General features: G+C 57.1%; 1 protein-coding gene across 1 annotated transcript in view; it reads right to left on the bottom strand.

The window, feature by feature from the left end:
• Positions 1-307: 307 nt before the first annotated feature.
• The window catches only part of CACNA1A (calcium voltage-gated channel subunit alpha1 A), a 166,835-nt gene continuing 151,912 nt past the window's right edge, over positions 308-15,230 (bottom strand). Inside the window, exons 36-46 of the mRNA XM_090289739.1 lie at positions 13,786-13,882; positions 11,200-11,305; positions 7,240-7,347; positions 7,004-7,104; positions 5,997-6,082; positions 5,747-5,885; positions 5,485-5,598; positions 4,174-4,209; positions 2,896-3,082; positions 2,357-2,604; positions 308-1,610 (exon numbers count right to left, since the gene is read on the bottom strand). Of these exons, the coding sequence (XP_090145865.1) occupies positions 933-1,610; positions 2,357-2,604; positions 2,896-3,082; positions 4,174-4,209; positions 5,485-5,598; positions 5,747-5,885; positions 5,997-6,082; positions 7,004-7,104; positions 7,240-7,347; positions 11,200-11,305; positions 13,786-13,882 (1,900 nt within the window). The 3' untranslated portion in view covers positions 308-932. The remainder of the gene's footprint in view (positions 1,611-2,356; positions 2,605-2,895; positions 3,083-4,173; positions 4,210-5,484; positions 5,599-5,746; positions 5,886-5,996; positions 6,083-7,003; positions 7,105-7,239; positions 7,348-11,199; positions 11,306-13,785; positions 13,883-15,230) is intronic.

Raw genomic sequence — 15,230 nt, 5'->3', positions numbered from 1 at the left:
TACCCCCTCAAAAAACCTGGGGAACACTTTACAGAGGGATAATGACCACTCCAGTCCATAAGCCCTTTGATTCAACTATTTTTATTTTTTTTTTTAATTTTTGAATGTCATGCAATAATTCACAGTCCCAAGCCCACAGTTTTCAAACAAGGTAGGAAAAAGGCAAAAAGAAGCAAAGGAAATCGGTGGTGGTGTTCTTTTTTTTTGTTTGTTTGTTTTTTTCTTTTGTTATTTCGAGCAGGACCAAATGTCAGAAAAAAATGCTTCTTTTCTCAATCATTAATTTTTTTGTCCTTTTTTAAAATGGTTTTTTTTTTTTAAATCGATTTCTGCAGGCAGTAATAGTAGGGTTTGGTGTAACCAGCAAGCACTCCTGTGTGTGTCTGAGAACGGGCATGGGGGTATGAGCGTGTCTGGTAGAGGTCTGTGTGGGACGCTGGGTTTCCGTTTCTCTGCCACACACGGGCCACCAGCTCGCGTTCATCAGGGGAAGGAAAGATTTAATTGAGATGATAAAACTCATCAATAGAAGCGGTTTTTTTTCTCCCCGTTTTACTTTTAAAAATGTTTTTTTTTTTTAAATTTCCATTTTCCCCAAGGTTCTCCAAAAATGGCTGAGTTAATTCGAATCCCTTGGCTGTGTGGTTTGTCTGTCCCCGAGGGCCCCCGTCGTGGGGGGCCGGGGCTGAGTGGGGGGCGCCAAGGGTCTTTGAGGGACATCCTGGTGTGTCCCGGCCCTGGGGACTCCCTCCAGAGTCCGGGGGGGTGGGGGGTGCGTCCAGCAGGTCCTGTCCCCGGCCTCCCCCGTGTGCTGGGCAGGTAGGTGGCAGCGAGGTGGCCTCGCGGCCGGGCCGCGGCTCCTCCCCATGGGGTGTGCGCGTGGGGTGCGTGGGGGGGGGGCCGGGCGGGCGCGGGTGCCACCTCGCCCGGGCTTAGCACCAGTCGTCGTCGTCTGTCTCGCTGTAGGCTTCGTGCAGGCCTTTCCGGGAGCCCGGCCCGCGGGGCCTGGCCAGTCCGTGCGCTGGGTAGTAGCCGTTAGGGAGTCGCCGGCCATGCCGAGAAGGCGACGCGCAGGCAGGGCCCGCGGCCTGAGGAGTCCTGGGCGAGCACGCGTGTCGCGCGGGGGGTGGCGCGTCGTAGGGCCCATCGTCCCTGCCACCGCCGGTGCCATCGGCCTCGTCGTAGTCGGAACCCCGGTAGTAACCGTGGTGCCTGGGGCCAGGGGACCACTCGGAGGCGTGCGCAACAGACGTGGGCCACCGCATCCCGCCTTGGCGACATGCCCTGGGGGACTCACTCCGGGCCGGGCCCCGACGTTCCATTGCAGGTGAGCGGCTGCTGCTGTGTCCCCCCTGCGGCCGCTCCCCCGCCAGAGGCTCGGCTGAGGGGCCTGGGTACCTCCGCGGGCCGCTGGGGGCCGCCCGGCCAGGCCGTGCCACCTGCTGCTGCTGCTGCGGGGGCCCCAAGCCGCCGGCCTTTCGGATCACAGGGGAATAGGACACGTGTGGCCGGGGAGTGGAGGGGGTCTGGGGGAGCTGGCGGCGGCCCCGCCGCGGAGTGCTGGTACCAGATGTTGAGGGGGCTGGGCTTCCACTTACGGAACTACTGCCCTACACGAAAATTGAAACAAAGGAAATCAAAAAAAAAGATACAACAAAATCAACCAGAAGGAGACAGGAGACACAGGGAGGGGGGCAAAGGAAAACCAAAGGAGGACAGGAGAGGGGCCAGGAGGGGGAGGAGGGGGTGGGGGACACAGGACATTTGAATGGATAAAAAGGAAAAAAAGCAACAGCCACAGGGAGGAAGAGGAGGGGGAAAAGAAGGGGGAGGGGGAGGCAGGTAAGGAGGGAGAGAGACAAGGAGGGCAGGGGAAGTAAAAAACCAACACAACAAAGTGAAAAGAGAAATGAGAAATGGAGTTTTGTAAGTTTCGGGGTTAAAATAGCAGAAGTTTCAAAAATTACTCACAGGCGTCCAGAGGACAGAAATCATAATCGGAACAAAAACGGAAGCCGGGTTAAAGGAAAGCGAAAGGCAGTGGGCAGCCAGGGCTGCAATAAGCCGTAAGGGCCGGGCTGGCCAGAACTCAAACATGATCCACAACCAAAGAGGAAGCAGCTGCAGGTGGGGAGCGGGTGGTGGGCCGGCAGGGGGCTGGGGGGGCCAAGTTGCAGGAGGCAGTGTCCATCCTCGCCCAGAACCCCCTTGGCTTGGGAAGGAACTCAATGGTGGGGAGGGTCAGAGGTCAGAATGGGGAGTGAGGACCCCGCCCAGAGTGGCTGTAGGGTGTGGGCCCCCCCTCTTCTCCTCGTCCTCCATGGCTTGGTCTGGGGGCAGCTCCTGCCACACCCACCTGCCTGTGTGCCATGTGCTCGGGGCCCTCACTAGGCGAGCGGGACCATCCCCGGTCCCGGGCCCGGGCCCGGTGCTCAGGCCGTTCTTGGGCATAGCGCTCCTTGTCGGGGGGCGGGGGGTGGTGGTGGTGGTGGTGATGGTGGTGCTGCCGGTGCTTCCGGTCCTTGGGCCGACCCCGCTCCTGGTCCCGCTCCTTTGATGGCAGATCCCCAGACTGGGTGGTCATGCTCAGGTCTGTCCCCAAGCCTGGGCCGGGTGGGGGTCAGACAGACAGAAGGCCATGAGGTGGGGCAGTACATGCACACAGGAGGCTACCAACGGGGTCTGGGGGCCCTAGACAGCGGTGCTTTCCTCTGGACCAAGGAGGGCCTGGTGGGCATCGGGATCTGGTCCCCAGGCTTCCTTGGTATAGCTTGGTCCCATCCAGGCCTTCTCTTCTCTCTCTTAGGGTCTACCCACCTCTGCCTTCTCTTTCCCTCTCCTCTTCCCTGTCCCCTGGTATAACCTCTGGTTCCTGGACCGTGTTGGGTGGCCCACCTGTGTCCACGTCTGTGTAGCGACCTAGGGAGCGCTCGGAAGCTCGGTGGCCACGGTCACGGCGCCGCTGGTGGTGCCGTTGGTTTTCTTCAGGGGGCACCCTCTCCAGGGAGTAGTCGTCCAGGCGCCGGGCCTTGGGGCCCAGCACGGAGGCTGAGCGCTTCATGGGGCTGGTGTCTGAGATGGTCTGGGGAGGACAGGTCAGCAGGCTGAAGTCAGTGGCTGGCACCGAGTGGTCCCGATCTGTCCTGCCCCATCAGCCATCAGTGATGAGGTGTGACCACTCAGGGTTGAGGTTGTGGGTGGGAGAGTTTGGCTCCTGATCAACCAGGGCCCTGAGATGCCTATGCCCCCCCCCCCCCACCCAAAGGCCCATCCTGGCTTCTGGCCAGGTGGCTCTGTCTTATCCACCTCTGCTGCTTTTCAGGACCACCCCCAGGGGTACTTCCAGGCCCCACTGTCCAGCGATGGCCACACAACCTGGCTTAGGAGAACAGCTTTGCTCATCCAGTGCAAACCTGGGAAGCGAGATGCTGGGCAGCACGCCCCACTCGCATCCCTGCCTGCTCTTCTGGAGGGTGAGAAGCCTCTGTTTCTTGGGGCTGTCAGGCCTACAGGCTCAGGGCCAGGTGCCCAGGACCCCAGCTCACTGTCCTCCTTGGCCAGTGGGCTCTGGGCTTTCCTGCCCACCCGAGGGACTGCCCTGGCACTCAAGGTCCTGGGAAACCTTCCTTCTCATCCTCGGTCTGCAGCCTGGGAGCCTGGGAGTGCTGCACCCCTTGGGGTCAAGCCCTGGAGAGAGGGGGCCTGTGGTTCTCTGCAGCTTGGATAGGAGAGGTGAGGATCAGGTGGACATCCTCTAGGTCCCGGCCCAGTTGAGTGGCTAATGGCACTGCTTGAGGTAGGAGTTTTAAGGGACACAAGACTGTAGGACCAGATGGTCAGGGGTGGTCAGGGAATGAGAGCGGGCCAGGTGTGTGTGTAGGGGGAGTAGGTCAGTATTCTTGAAATGATGGACTCCCCTGGCATGGGGCTCTGAAGAGAAGGGGGAGGGGGAGGAGGAAGAGGGATAGAGTAGGGCCACCCCTCAGGGGACACATGGGGCACACAGATAACAGAATACACGAGGATAGGGCTCCACAGGGTGGGAGGGGGTGTTGTCTGCAAAGAAAGGGTGGGGTCTGGAACTGCAGAGATGACAGGACTCCCCTGAGGGGGGGTAGGCAGGAAGAGGGGGCCGGAGCCCAGCTGGGTGGCAGGAGGGTGGGCGGTACATACACTGAGGTTATTCCCACGTGGCCGGCCCCTTCTCCTCTGTCACAGCCCCACGGGATGGTGCACACAGAAAAAACAGAAAGAAGGAAATAAATATAAAAGCCAAGAGAGGAAGTGAGAGGTGGTACATGGACCTGAGGAGCAAGGGGAGAATGGAGGGGGAGAAAGAGAGGTTAAAGTCCCTGGTAAGTGGGTGACCCCTGGCCCGGCTGGAAGTCCTCCCAGGGGCACAGAGGAGACAGACAGGAGACACCATAGACAGACAGATGGCAGAGTCATGGGACAAGACGGACAGATGGGACGGTGTGGCCACAGGCCTCTGGCCTGGGGCTCTGCCTCATGCAATGCCTCCAGCCCTGGCTCTGGCTGACACTCAAAGCTGGGGGAGGTGGGCAGCTTAGGGGGTGGCCGTCAGCTGGGTTTGTCCCAACCCTCTCCTGGGGCCCAGCAGCTAAGTCCTGGGGGGCAGAGGCTGGTGGGATTTGGCTGGGCAACCACATGCAGGCTGGGTGCTTCTCACCCAAGTTCCCAGCAGCCAGAGGCCAGGCCCCTGGGCAACCCTGGCCCAGCCAGGCACAGCGCAGCCTTCCACCCCGTGCAGATGACCCAGCACAGCACACAGGCAGCCTTCCACAGTCAGACATGCTGCCCCACCTCTCGGGCCAGGTGGGCAGCCAGCCATGCTTCTGGCTTTAGTGCCCATGGGCCTGGAGCAGTGGAATCCGCACACCCTCCCCCTTCCCAGGGCCCTGCAGCTGGGCAAAGCAGCCACACACAGACACACATCAGGCACACGCCCCTGCCCCTCCCCAGAAGCCCCCACATAGACCAGACAGGACAAACCCCAGCTGTCCCAGGCCCTCCCCAGGCTCTGCCACCAGGTCCTAGGACCTGCCAGGTTTCTGAGAGCAGATCCACTCGTGCATGTGTGTACATGTGTATGAGGACACATGAGTGTGTGCACGTGTGTGCATGCCTGTGGGCTTGTATTCTTGATGCAATCTCACAAATCACTTTCCACACCCCATGTGGCCTGCACATCCTCTTGCCTCAGCCCCCCCAAACAGGGCAGAGACAAATCACTTGGCAGTGGCCACTGCCCCCTGCCCCACGGGAGCCCCCTTCTCTCTGCCCTTCATTGGAGGAGCTAAGAGGACCAGGGCCTCTAGATGCTCCAGGCATAGCCAGGCAGAGCCTGCTTGCTGCTGCTGAGGGTGCAGGAGACCCCACCCAGACCAGGGTCTGGAGAAGGAAGGAGATGCCCTGAGTTCAGGGTGACAGGTCCACTTCAGCAGGCTGGGTAAAAGCGCTCACCTGGTTCTCTGCAGGGAGGCGGGGCATGGAGGCAGCCCGGGCCTGGCCTTCCATGGGGAGGTAGTGCTCACTGTCCGAGTAGCCATCTCGGCCCATCTCTCGCATCTCCACGGACTGCAGGGCAGATGTCAAGGCTGGGTGAGCTCTCGGGCTGAACCCATGGACCTTGGGGGCAGCCTGATGTGCTTGGAGCTGTAGGCAAGGGGGCCCAGACCCCACCCTCCTGTACTGCCCAGCAGGGGCAGTAAGAGGACAGAGGCACCTGAGAGTTGGGCTGGCTGTTGGGCATGTCAGTAGGGGGCCCCCGCTCCGGGCTCCATGTGCCAGTCTTCTGGAACATCTCCTGGGCTCGCTGGGTCACCCAGGAAGGGCTCTCCTTGAGGCCACTTTCATGAGCTATCCTGCATGTGAGATACAGGTCAGGGTGGCAGTGGGCACTCTGGAGGCTTCTGTATTTGGGACTGGTACTTCCTGCCCTTCCATACCCTCCTCCTCGCCAGAGACACACTTACAGGCCTCCTCCTGGGTCCAGCTGGGTGGAGGGGAGGGCGTTCTGGCCAGGACCACCCTCCTGCGTTGGTGATGGGGGCTCCATGCGCTGGAACATGAGAGGTGTCCGGTTCTGGGGAGGCAGAGAGTGGCGTGTGTGCAGAGTGTGTGTGTGTGGGTGCAGGGAGGTAGGGACACTGGGGGGAAGCTGTGGAGGGGACTTATACTCAGGTCTCATCCATTAGTCAGCCCACTAGCCTCTCTTCTAAATCCATCCAGAACTGGGTCACTTCTCATGCCTCCATGGCCCCCACCAAGGTCCAGAACCATAATCTCCCACCTGAACTAGTGCTCCCTGCTCCAGCCCTTACTCCTCATGGCCACCAGAGGGCGCGAATCAACTCCTGCGTGAAGTCACCTCTCTCAGAGCAAAAATCAAAGTTCTCCCCATGGTCCACAAAATCATCAACTTGTCTCCTACCACTGCTCCTCTTGCTTGCTCTGTTCTGCCATATGACCTTGCTGTTCCCCAAACTCAAACTCACAGTCCTGCCTCGGAATGTTCTTTCCCCAGATGTCTTCTCGGCTCACTCTCGTCTTCCTTCAAGTCTTTGCTCAGAAGTCGCCTCCTCAGGGAGGCCTCCCCTGACTCCCCATTTCAAGTTGCACCCCACACCCCAAGCACTCTTTTCTCATGGTGCTCTGCCATGCTATGTCATTTAGTCATTTGTCATTGTTGGCGTTTCCCCAACTGGGCTTCTGGTCTGTTTTGCTTCCAGTTGCACCCTAGGGCTGAGAGCAGCACCCGGCACACACTAGACACCCAATTATGTGTTGGTGGAACAGATGAATTAATTCAGGTCATGTCTCTTTGGCACAGCCTTATTTTTCAATGACCTGCACTGGGGCTTGGCCACACCCCATTGTTCTGTACGGTCCTCATGGTGACAAGGCAGCTACAGTCTCCCGGCCTGGGTGACCCCAGAGGGAAGAACACTGGAGGAGAGAGCTGTCAGGGCCTACGCCGTACCTGCTCCTCACGCATGGCCTGCAGCTTCTTGGCTTTGCTCTGCCGGTAGTACTCCATGATCATCATGGCCGCGTAGATCTTCCCCACTGTCAGATCTGTGGCTGAGGGGCACAGAGCAAGCTCATTGTGGATGGGGGCCTCTGTATGCACCAGTCTCCTGAGCCTGTGCCTCCTCTTTCCCTCCCGCTCTGTCCTGGGGGACTGAGGCCCGGGGCCAGGCCACTCTGGGCTCTTACACTTATGAGGGGTGACCAGCAGGTCCAGTGTCTTCTGGGACAGGTTGGGCCAGATGGCCATCATCTCTTTCCGTAGCTCAGCGTCCATCTGCTGTTTGTCAGCCCCTCCTGTAACATGGGCACAGAGAAGCCCTGACTGCCTGCCTGGGCACCCGCCAAGCCAGCAGCTCCTGCCTACCCAGCACTCTGCAGTCAGTCCTGTGTCGCATGGGTCCCAGTGTCCCATGGGGCTGGCCCAGAGGAGGACTGACCATGGGGGTTCTGGTCCTCAGCAGGGACAGGGCTGTGGAGCAGGTGCGTGGGAGACAGTTCAGCACCGAGAGAGGCTGGATGGCCCAGGTCAAAACGTGACTCCCAACTGTACAATGTAGGTGTTAGTCTACTGCTCTGTGCCTCAGTCTCCACATTGGTGAAATGGGGGTGACAGCAATTGTACCTGCCTCACTGAGTTGTTTGACAATTAAAGTAGTTAATGTGCATGCAGCCTCAGGACAGTGTCTGCCATAGAATTGTTACCACAGCAGCCCATCGGTCTGGGGGAAGCCCAAGGGAGGCTGGGAGGCTATGGTACAGTTCTGATGGACAAGCTTTTCCCCTTAATCCATACTCCTCTTCCACTGACGAGACCTTCGGCCATTGCCGATCCCTGGTCCCTCACCCACCCCTGTCATGGTGGTCATTTTGCCAGTGATTTCTGGTCCCATTGATTCCTGCCTAAGTACATGGTAGGATGACACAGGCTGGATCCTGTAGTTGGCTGGGGCCATGTGATGAGTTGTTGCCAATGAGGTGTGGGCAGAGTGAGGTGTCACTTTGGGTTTCTTAAAAAGATTTTATTTATTTACCTTTTTAGAGAGAGGAAGGGAAGAGGAGAGAAACATCAATGTATGGCTGCCTCTGGCACGCCCCCAACCAGTAGGGACCAGGTCTGCAACCCAGGCATGTGTCCTGACTGGGAACCGAACTGGCAACCCTCCAGTTTGCAGGCCAGCACTCAATCCACTGAGCCACACCAGCCAGGGCTCACTTTGGGTTTTTAATGGCCAGTGAATGACCCTCCTAAGTTCTCTTTCATTGTCATGATGGCTGGTGACATTATAGATGGTGGTTCTCAGGCATAGTCCCTAAGTGACTGATGAATACAGTCCCCTTGCCACCCCAGGAAGGACACATTAATGGAGTGGGAAGGGAACCTTTGTTGGCGTGAGACTGTGGGGCTGTTTGTTACAGCAGCACATTCTCATCCATCCTGAATAATACACCAGCCTGGCCTCCGTCTCTACTTCCCCTTCAGAGCCCCCAACCCCGGACACAGGGGCATGTTCCAAACACTTACCAGCAGGTATGAAAGGGACACTGATAACAGAGCTAGAGCAAGGGCCCCAAGACTCCCTGCTGGCCAAACATTAACTGTAGTTGTTGGTGTGTGTGTGCATGCGCACGTGTGCGTGTGTGAGGCCTAGGAGATCTGGGGGAAGGGCAGAGGTTGGCTACCAGCTATTAGAGAAGTATTTCAGTGTTTTAACAACCACCTACTGGGGCATGCAGACTGAATGACTGCTCTGCCCAGGCAGCCCTGATGTGCCGCCTTGGCCTCTGCTCTCTAAGCCTTGCCTCCTCCTTTTCCCAGGCCCAGCCTAGAGCTGCCTCTGACAGCTCTGCCCAGCTTCTCTCTCAGCAGATGCGAGTCAAAGCACAAACATCTGCCAGGCATTTGGCAGAACTTTCACTTATTTTTGTCCATGTGACTGGAGACAGATTTCTTTATTTTGGGAAAATCCTTCTGAGGGGCCATTTTGCAAGTCAAGCTCAGAGGACGTTGAGGCGGTGGGAAACTGAACTGTCTGGACCAGTGCATTCACCTCTGCCCAGGTCTTCCTGTCCCTCCTACAGCCACCAGAGGGCACCTGTGATCACCTAAGTCAGTCAGGCGGCTCCTCTGCTCAGAGGCCTCCTCTGTCCCTACCTCGTCCAGGGTGATCACTCAAGTTCACAGCATCCTGCACAATCTGCCCTTGTCTCCTCTACTCCACCCCCTCTCTGTTCCAAGCACACTGGACCTTCTCACTGTTCCTAAAACATGCCAGGCACAGTCTCCTTCAGGGCCTTTGCATGGGGTGTTCCTTCTGCCAGGATCATCCTTTCTACGAGTATCCACATGGCTCCCTTCCTCCTTCAGGTCCCTGCTCAAACCCTTTATCAAATAAGTTTTTTCTAGGCACCTCCCCTGTTAAAATGGACAGCCCCCCATGACCTTCTATGCCTTTTTCCTGCTTTCCTATTCTCTGTACTTACCCTTTCAAGTTGTTGTTTCCTATCTCACCCACTAGAGGGCGTTCTCCATGGCCTGATGCAGGAGGCTGTGGTCACTGGGGAGGGACTGCAGAGGGTGGAGCTGATCTGTGGCCCTGCCGCAGTTGGGAGGTCAAGACTATTGTGGGAGACCCTTGGGAAAAAAATCCCCTGTAACTCAGCTCAAGCCCCTGGGCACCAGCCTACGACAGTTCTCCTTTCTTCATGGGAAGCAGTTGGAAGTAAGAGCATGTCTCCGGTGCACTCTAGCTAAGTGAGTGTCCTGGGTGCTCCTTCTCAGACACACAGGAAGGGAAAGAAGAGAACATGACATTTCCTGTTAAAAGTCACTCTCCCCTTACAGTGTGGATGTTTCCTGTTTCTAGTGGAGCGAGGTCAGTCCCCCAGTTTCCAACTCTGCTGGAGGGTGCGCCCAGCCCTCTTCCTGCTCCTCTCCCAACTTCCTTCCCTGATGGTCACGTCCTCTCTCTCTGCCCTGTTGTCTTCTCAGCTGCCAAGTGACATCTGGTCTATGGTCAGGCTTCTGAAGCCCACTCCAGGTGGGGGACCCTGACCCCTCCACCACAGGTGCCCTGGTCAGAGTGACCAGTGGTGCTCCATCACCAAATCCACTGGCCATTCTCAGTCCTTGTCCTCCTTGGCTGCTGGGCAGCCTGTGACACGCTGGTCCCCTCCTTCTGAAGATCCTCTCCAGAAGCTCATACTGCCCAGCTCTCTGCCGGTCTCCCTGGCCGCCCGTCAGTCCCCTCTAACGGTGGAGTGGCCCTGAGTTCGGTCTCTGGGATCCTCTCAGTTCACATCCATCCCTTTTGAGAGCCCATCCAGTCCCTTGGCTTAAAATCTGTCAGTTTCCTGACTTTTCATCTTCAGCCTAGCCTGAGGACTCTTCATCTGACCTCCCTCAGAACCTTCTCAGGCGGCCCTTGCACCCCACTGAAAGTGTCAGCTGGAGAGTCCCCTGCTTACTTCATGTCTCCACATGCCTCAGCCAATGCTGCCCTCCTGCCCTCCTTTGCCCCTGACCTGCCCCTCTTGCCTCTTCCCTGTCTCATGTAATGGCTGCAACCCGAGAGGGGTTGACTTCTCTTTCCCTCATGCCCCACATCCAATCCATGGGTTATCTGGTTGGCTTGGCTCCTGGTAAATCTCCAGAATATGAACTCTCCATATGCTCTCAGTCAGAGCTGCCCTCCTGTGTTCACCTGGAGTATGACAGTGGCCTCCATTCTGGCCTCTTCCCTGTCCACTCTTCCCCTCAGGGGGCCTGTTCGCTCCTCTTCTCTGAATGCTGCGTGGCACCCCCTTACTCAGAGTGCTAGTCAGTTCGAAAACAGCTCCAGGTGGCCTCCTACCTCAGGACCTTTGCACCTGCTGGCCTCTCTGCCTGGGGCACTTTCTCCCCAGGTGTCCATGTGACTCATCACCTTCCTTCAGAACCTCCTAGAGCAGGCCTCCATCACCGGAGTAGTAAGCTTCTTTTCCTCCTGTGTTTAGAGTGGTGGCTTGTGCACTAAATCTTTGCCGAGTGAGAGAGTGGGTGAGCTGTGGCTCCTTCAGGGAGGGGGATCCTCAGCTGCCCTCTGTGCTCTCTTGCGAGGCTGCCTCCACCCTGTTCTACCCCTCAGCTCCCACCTTGCTCCCCTTTACCCTTGGCAATCTTGATGTCCAGGGCTGTACGGATCAGAGCCATGAGGGTAGAATTGAAGTGGACAGTGTTGTCGTCGGCAACAGGCAGATCCATTCGCAGGAGCCTCTGCAGAAAGCCAAAGGCGAGGGCAGTCATTCCCAAGCACCCTTCCCGGTCCCCATGAGCCAGACCCACCCTATCCGGGGAGCTCCAGGAAGAACTCTGAAGGCAGCAGCTCAGGTGCCCCCCACCCTCAGGTTACCTGTCCCAGTGCTGCAGTTCCCAATTCCCCTTAGTGGCCTACAGGCAGGGCCCTGGGGCTCTCCTCTGCCGGGAGCCCCTACCCTTCCTCTCCCGCACACTAGACCCTAGAGCTGGCATTTCCAGGGTGGGCCCAGACCCTCGCCCTGCTCCAGAGTTCTTCTGGATGGCTCCGTTCCATTCTGACCCCAAAGAAGAAGAGCACAAGCCGGATCAGAGCAGACATGCAACAGCCAGGCAGGGGTTCCACGGCCATGACTGGCTGGGGGCCGTCAGCTCCCCGCCCCATCCCTTTCTTGGCCCAGACCAGGCCAGGCCAGATGGGCACAGACCACATCATTTCTCTGAGAAGCAGCAGCAGGCGGCCCCCCGCTGATGGGGTGGGCCCCTCGCAGACATGCAGCGAGGCCAGGCCAGAACGCACAGGACAGCAGACGGGCACATGCAGACAGAATCTCGAGACTCATTCATAGCTCCGTGGGAAGTATCTCAGGGCATGTCTGGGTCTTAGCTCTGTGTGATGGTGGGGGAAGGGGCTGGGTGTTCCCGTGGTTCAGGGAGGACAAGACTACCTGTGTCCCAGGCAGGGGCTCTCCCCTGCGCCTAGTGATGTGGAGAGAGTGCAGGGCTGGCGGCACCAGCCCAGGCTGAGGTGGCACACACAGAGATGGGGGCCGAGGCTGAGTTTGGGGTTCACACAGGGCTTGAGACATGTCAGCGGGAAACACAGAGCTGGACAAGAGGAAAGGGGGGGCACACCCAGGGTAGAACAGAAGAGATGGTTGGGGCAGGGTAGGGAGGAAGGCAGTGGACAGAGGAATGCACGGACTGGGCCGCTGTGCGGGTTGCACATTGTGCAAGGGATCCCTGTCTTAGAAATCGTAGATTTGTGTATTTAAATGACAACTTCCCGGCTGCCAGGAGAAAAGTGTCTGCTTCTTACCACATCACTTGGCTACAATTTTGCAACAGATGAAGTGTTCTGTGGAAAGGGTGCTCTTTTCAAATTTGCCTTCTGAATCCATGGTGGCCCCGCACAGAGGCCAGGAGGGGAAGGGCTCTCTCCCTCTCTCTCGCGTGTGCGCGCACACACTTGCACAAACCCACACACATTCACACGCTCAGGCAAGCCAAGATCGAGAGCGGGAGGAGGATGAGGGGACAACTACAGAGAGGAGGGACGGGCACAGTGATCTTTGAGGTGCTGGTGAGGCAGCCTCATCCAGCCTTGACTGGGAAGGCGGGGTGCACAGGGGGAGGAGGAGGAACCAGGTTGTGGGACAGCAGCCACACGAGGCAGGAAGGAAGGAAAGACACTGACACAAGGGAAGGGAGACCTCTTGCAGACACGGGGTGGGCCAAGGCTGATGAGAGAATGGGATGATAGAGCAATAACTTTGGGGGACTTGGAAGGTCAAAGGTCATTCCTGAACGTCTCTTGGATGAGTTGGAAGAAACAGAGCATCTGTCCTTGGGTGCCAAGGGAGATTCCGGGACAGGGATCTAGAGGGGTGGCCTGGCCCAGCCACCTGGTGGTAGGACCCTTACTCCTCCAGCCAACATGCACCATCCCCCCCCACACCCCCAGTCGGCCATGGTGCCTGCCCGCCCCAGGCTCCCGCCAAGGCAGCGTGCATGGCCTGCATCAGGGTGCCACGGTCCAGGGGTCCAGCTGCGGCCCGCCTGCCCACTCTGGAACAATGGAGAGGCATGTTGGGGTGTCTCGGGGTGCAGGTGGGAGGCATTGGGACAGGGGCTGGGGAGACAACTCTAGGGGGAGGGAGGCGTGGGGAAGAGAGGCTATGGGTATTCCTCAGGGGGACTAGGATCCCCCAAGGCCCTAGGTCAGAGATCAGCTTCAGGTGTGCGCAAGTGGGGGGACTGCTGGACCTGTGAGTTCAAGATAACAAAAGGGCCAGGGCCTCGCTTTTTTGGGGGCCAAAGCTCCCTGTTAAAAGGTACCTGCCCCGGCCTGGGAGTGGGGGCCACTCTGGGTGGACAGAAAGAAGGCACATTGGCGATACTCCCAGAAGTGTGTTTGTATCCAATTTGGTTTCCAGAAGACCAGGTGTGAGAGGACTGGGGGCTCCCCCCCCCCCCCCAGCATGTCGGCCATAATGGAGTCTCAAAACACCAAGACACACTCATCAGAAAGGACGGACACAGTGTGCTCCTTAGAGTCAAGGAATAGTCATGATCCATTTACTCGAGGAGGAAAGGAAAGAAAAAAAGAGAAAAAAAAGAGAGAAGAGGAACGCTGAAGAAAGAGACTTGACTGGTTGTTCCTGGCCAGCACTGAAAAATCCCCGGTGCCCGGATGTCGGTGGTCAGCAAAGGTAATCTACCTTGTAAGCCACTCTGGCCGGACACTTCTTCCCCAGACCCAGGGGCGGAGACATGTGTCTCAGCATCTGATACATGTCCGGGTAAGGCATGCGGCCCCTGGCAGCACCGAAAACAAAAACAGGAGTGGGGACGGAGAACCAAAGGAAGGGTAGGTAGAAGGAGGGAAAGGAACGGAAGAGAAAAAAAACAAAACCAAAAACCATACGAGCCGAAAAAATATAGAAAGATGCAGAGAACAATAAAATAGGTATTTCAAATAAATGGAAAAGAGGAGAAAAAAATAAAAGAAAATGTAATTAAAAAATATTACTTCACTGCTCACAAGCAGGGGGAGAGAGAGAGAAAAGAGAAAGGTCAGGTTCTGTTTTGACTCTGAGCTATGGTTCATGTGCAGTCTGGAGAGAAGGGGGTTCTCATTTTGGAGGGCCTGAAGCAATGCTTTGGTTAGATATTATTTTAAAGACTTGGTTAAGTTCTCTGGTTTGGCTGAGGCTGGTCTCTGAGGGGCCCTAGATGGGGCGGAGGGGCTAGAGGGTAGTGGGAGGAGGTCTGGGAACTTCGGGAGGTGAAGGGTGGAGGGGGAGAGAGTAGAGGTAATGGTGGGGGGAGCAAAGCAAAGTTACAATCCCCTGATGTCTGATTTGGGGTGCCGTTAAGACCCTGGGATGGGCAGCTTCAGCTAAGAGCAAGCAGAATGGCTGAAGGGAACGGAGAGGTATGTTCCATGCTTCAAGTCTACGTGACTGCATTCTGTTGGCTAAGAAAGTTTTCTAGTTTAATGCAAGAGAGAGAGATGGCTCTGTTTTTTGGAGATATATATATATATATATACATATATATATGAAATATATATATTGAAGAACCCCAAGCCACACTCATTCCATGGATGCTAGCAGGTTTTAGTGGAAATCAAACCTTGCAAGCAACCCTATGAGGACATTTCTTGCCTAAGCCGAGAGGGGGAGATATTACGCGCAATAAACTGTACATATCCTTATAATGAATCCGACCGCTGAAAGGAGAAGAGAGGGGATTAGTGGAGGCTCAGGGGTCAAGCTGCCTTCACGCTGGCTCCCTGTGCACAAAGCGAGGTCATGATGTCAGGGACTGGGGACTCCCTGGCTTGAAGGGGTCAGGGAGACTTGGGATGAGTGACACTCACAGACCCCAGGGGACAGAGGGTTTCAGCAGAGGTGTGCCCAGAGCTCTGGGCCGGGCGCACCTTCCCCAGGGCTCTCTCTGCACCTCCCTCCTCCATAATCTACATGGGCTACATTGGAATGGGGGTGGGAGCTCGTGGAATAGAGGACAAGGGGACAGCATCCAACTGCTGTGACCTAAAATCAAAAGAGGAAGAGTTAGGAGCCAGCTGAAAACCAAGTCCCAAACCCACGGCTCACCCCAGCCTCTTGGCCTCACGGAGGACTTGCCTGGGATTGCAGGG

The sequence above is a fragment of the Furipterus horrens genome, unplaced genomic scaffold (genome assembly GCF_987537825.1).
Source record: "Furipterus horrens unplaced genomic scaffold, mFurHor1.1.pri manual_scaffold_10, whole genome shotgun sequence".
Taxonomy (NCBI): Eukaryota; Metazoa; Chordata; class Mammalia; order Chiroptera; family Furipteridae; genus Furipterus; species Furipterus horrens.
The sequence above is the reverse complement of the archived record's forward strand: the minus strand, read 5'-3'. Positions and strand labels throughout refer to the sequence as shown.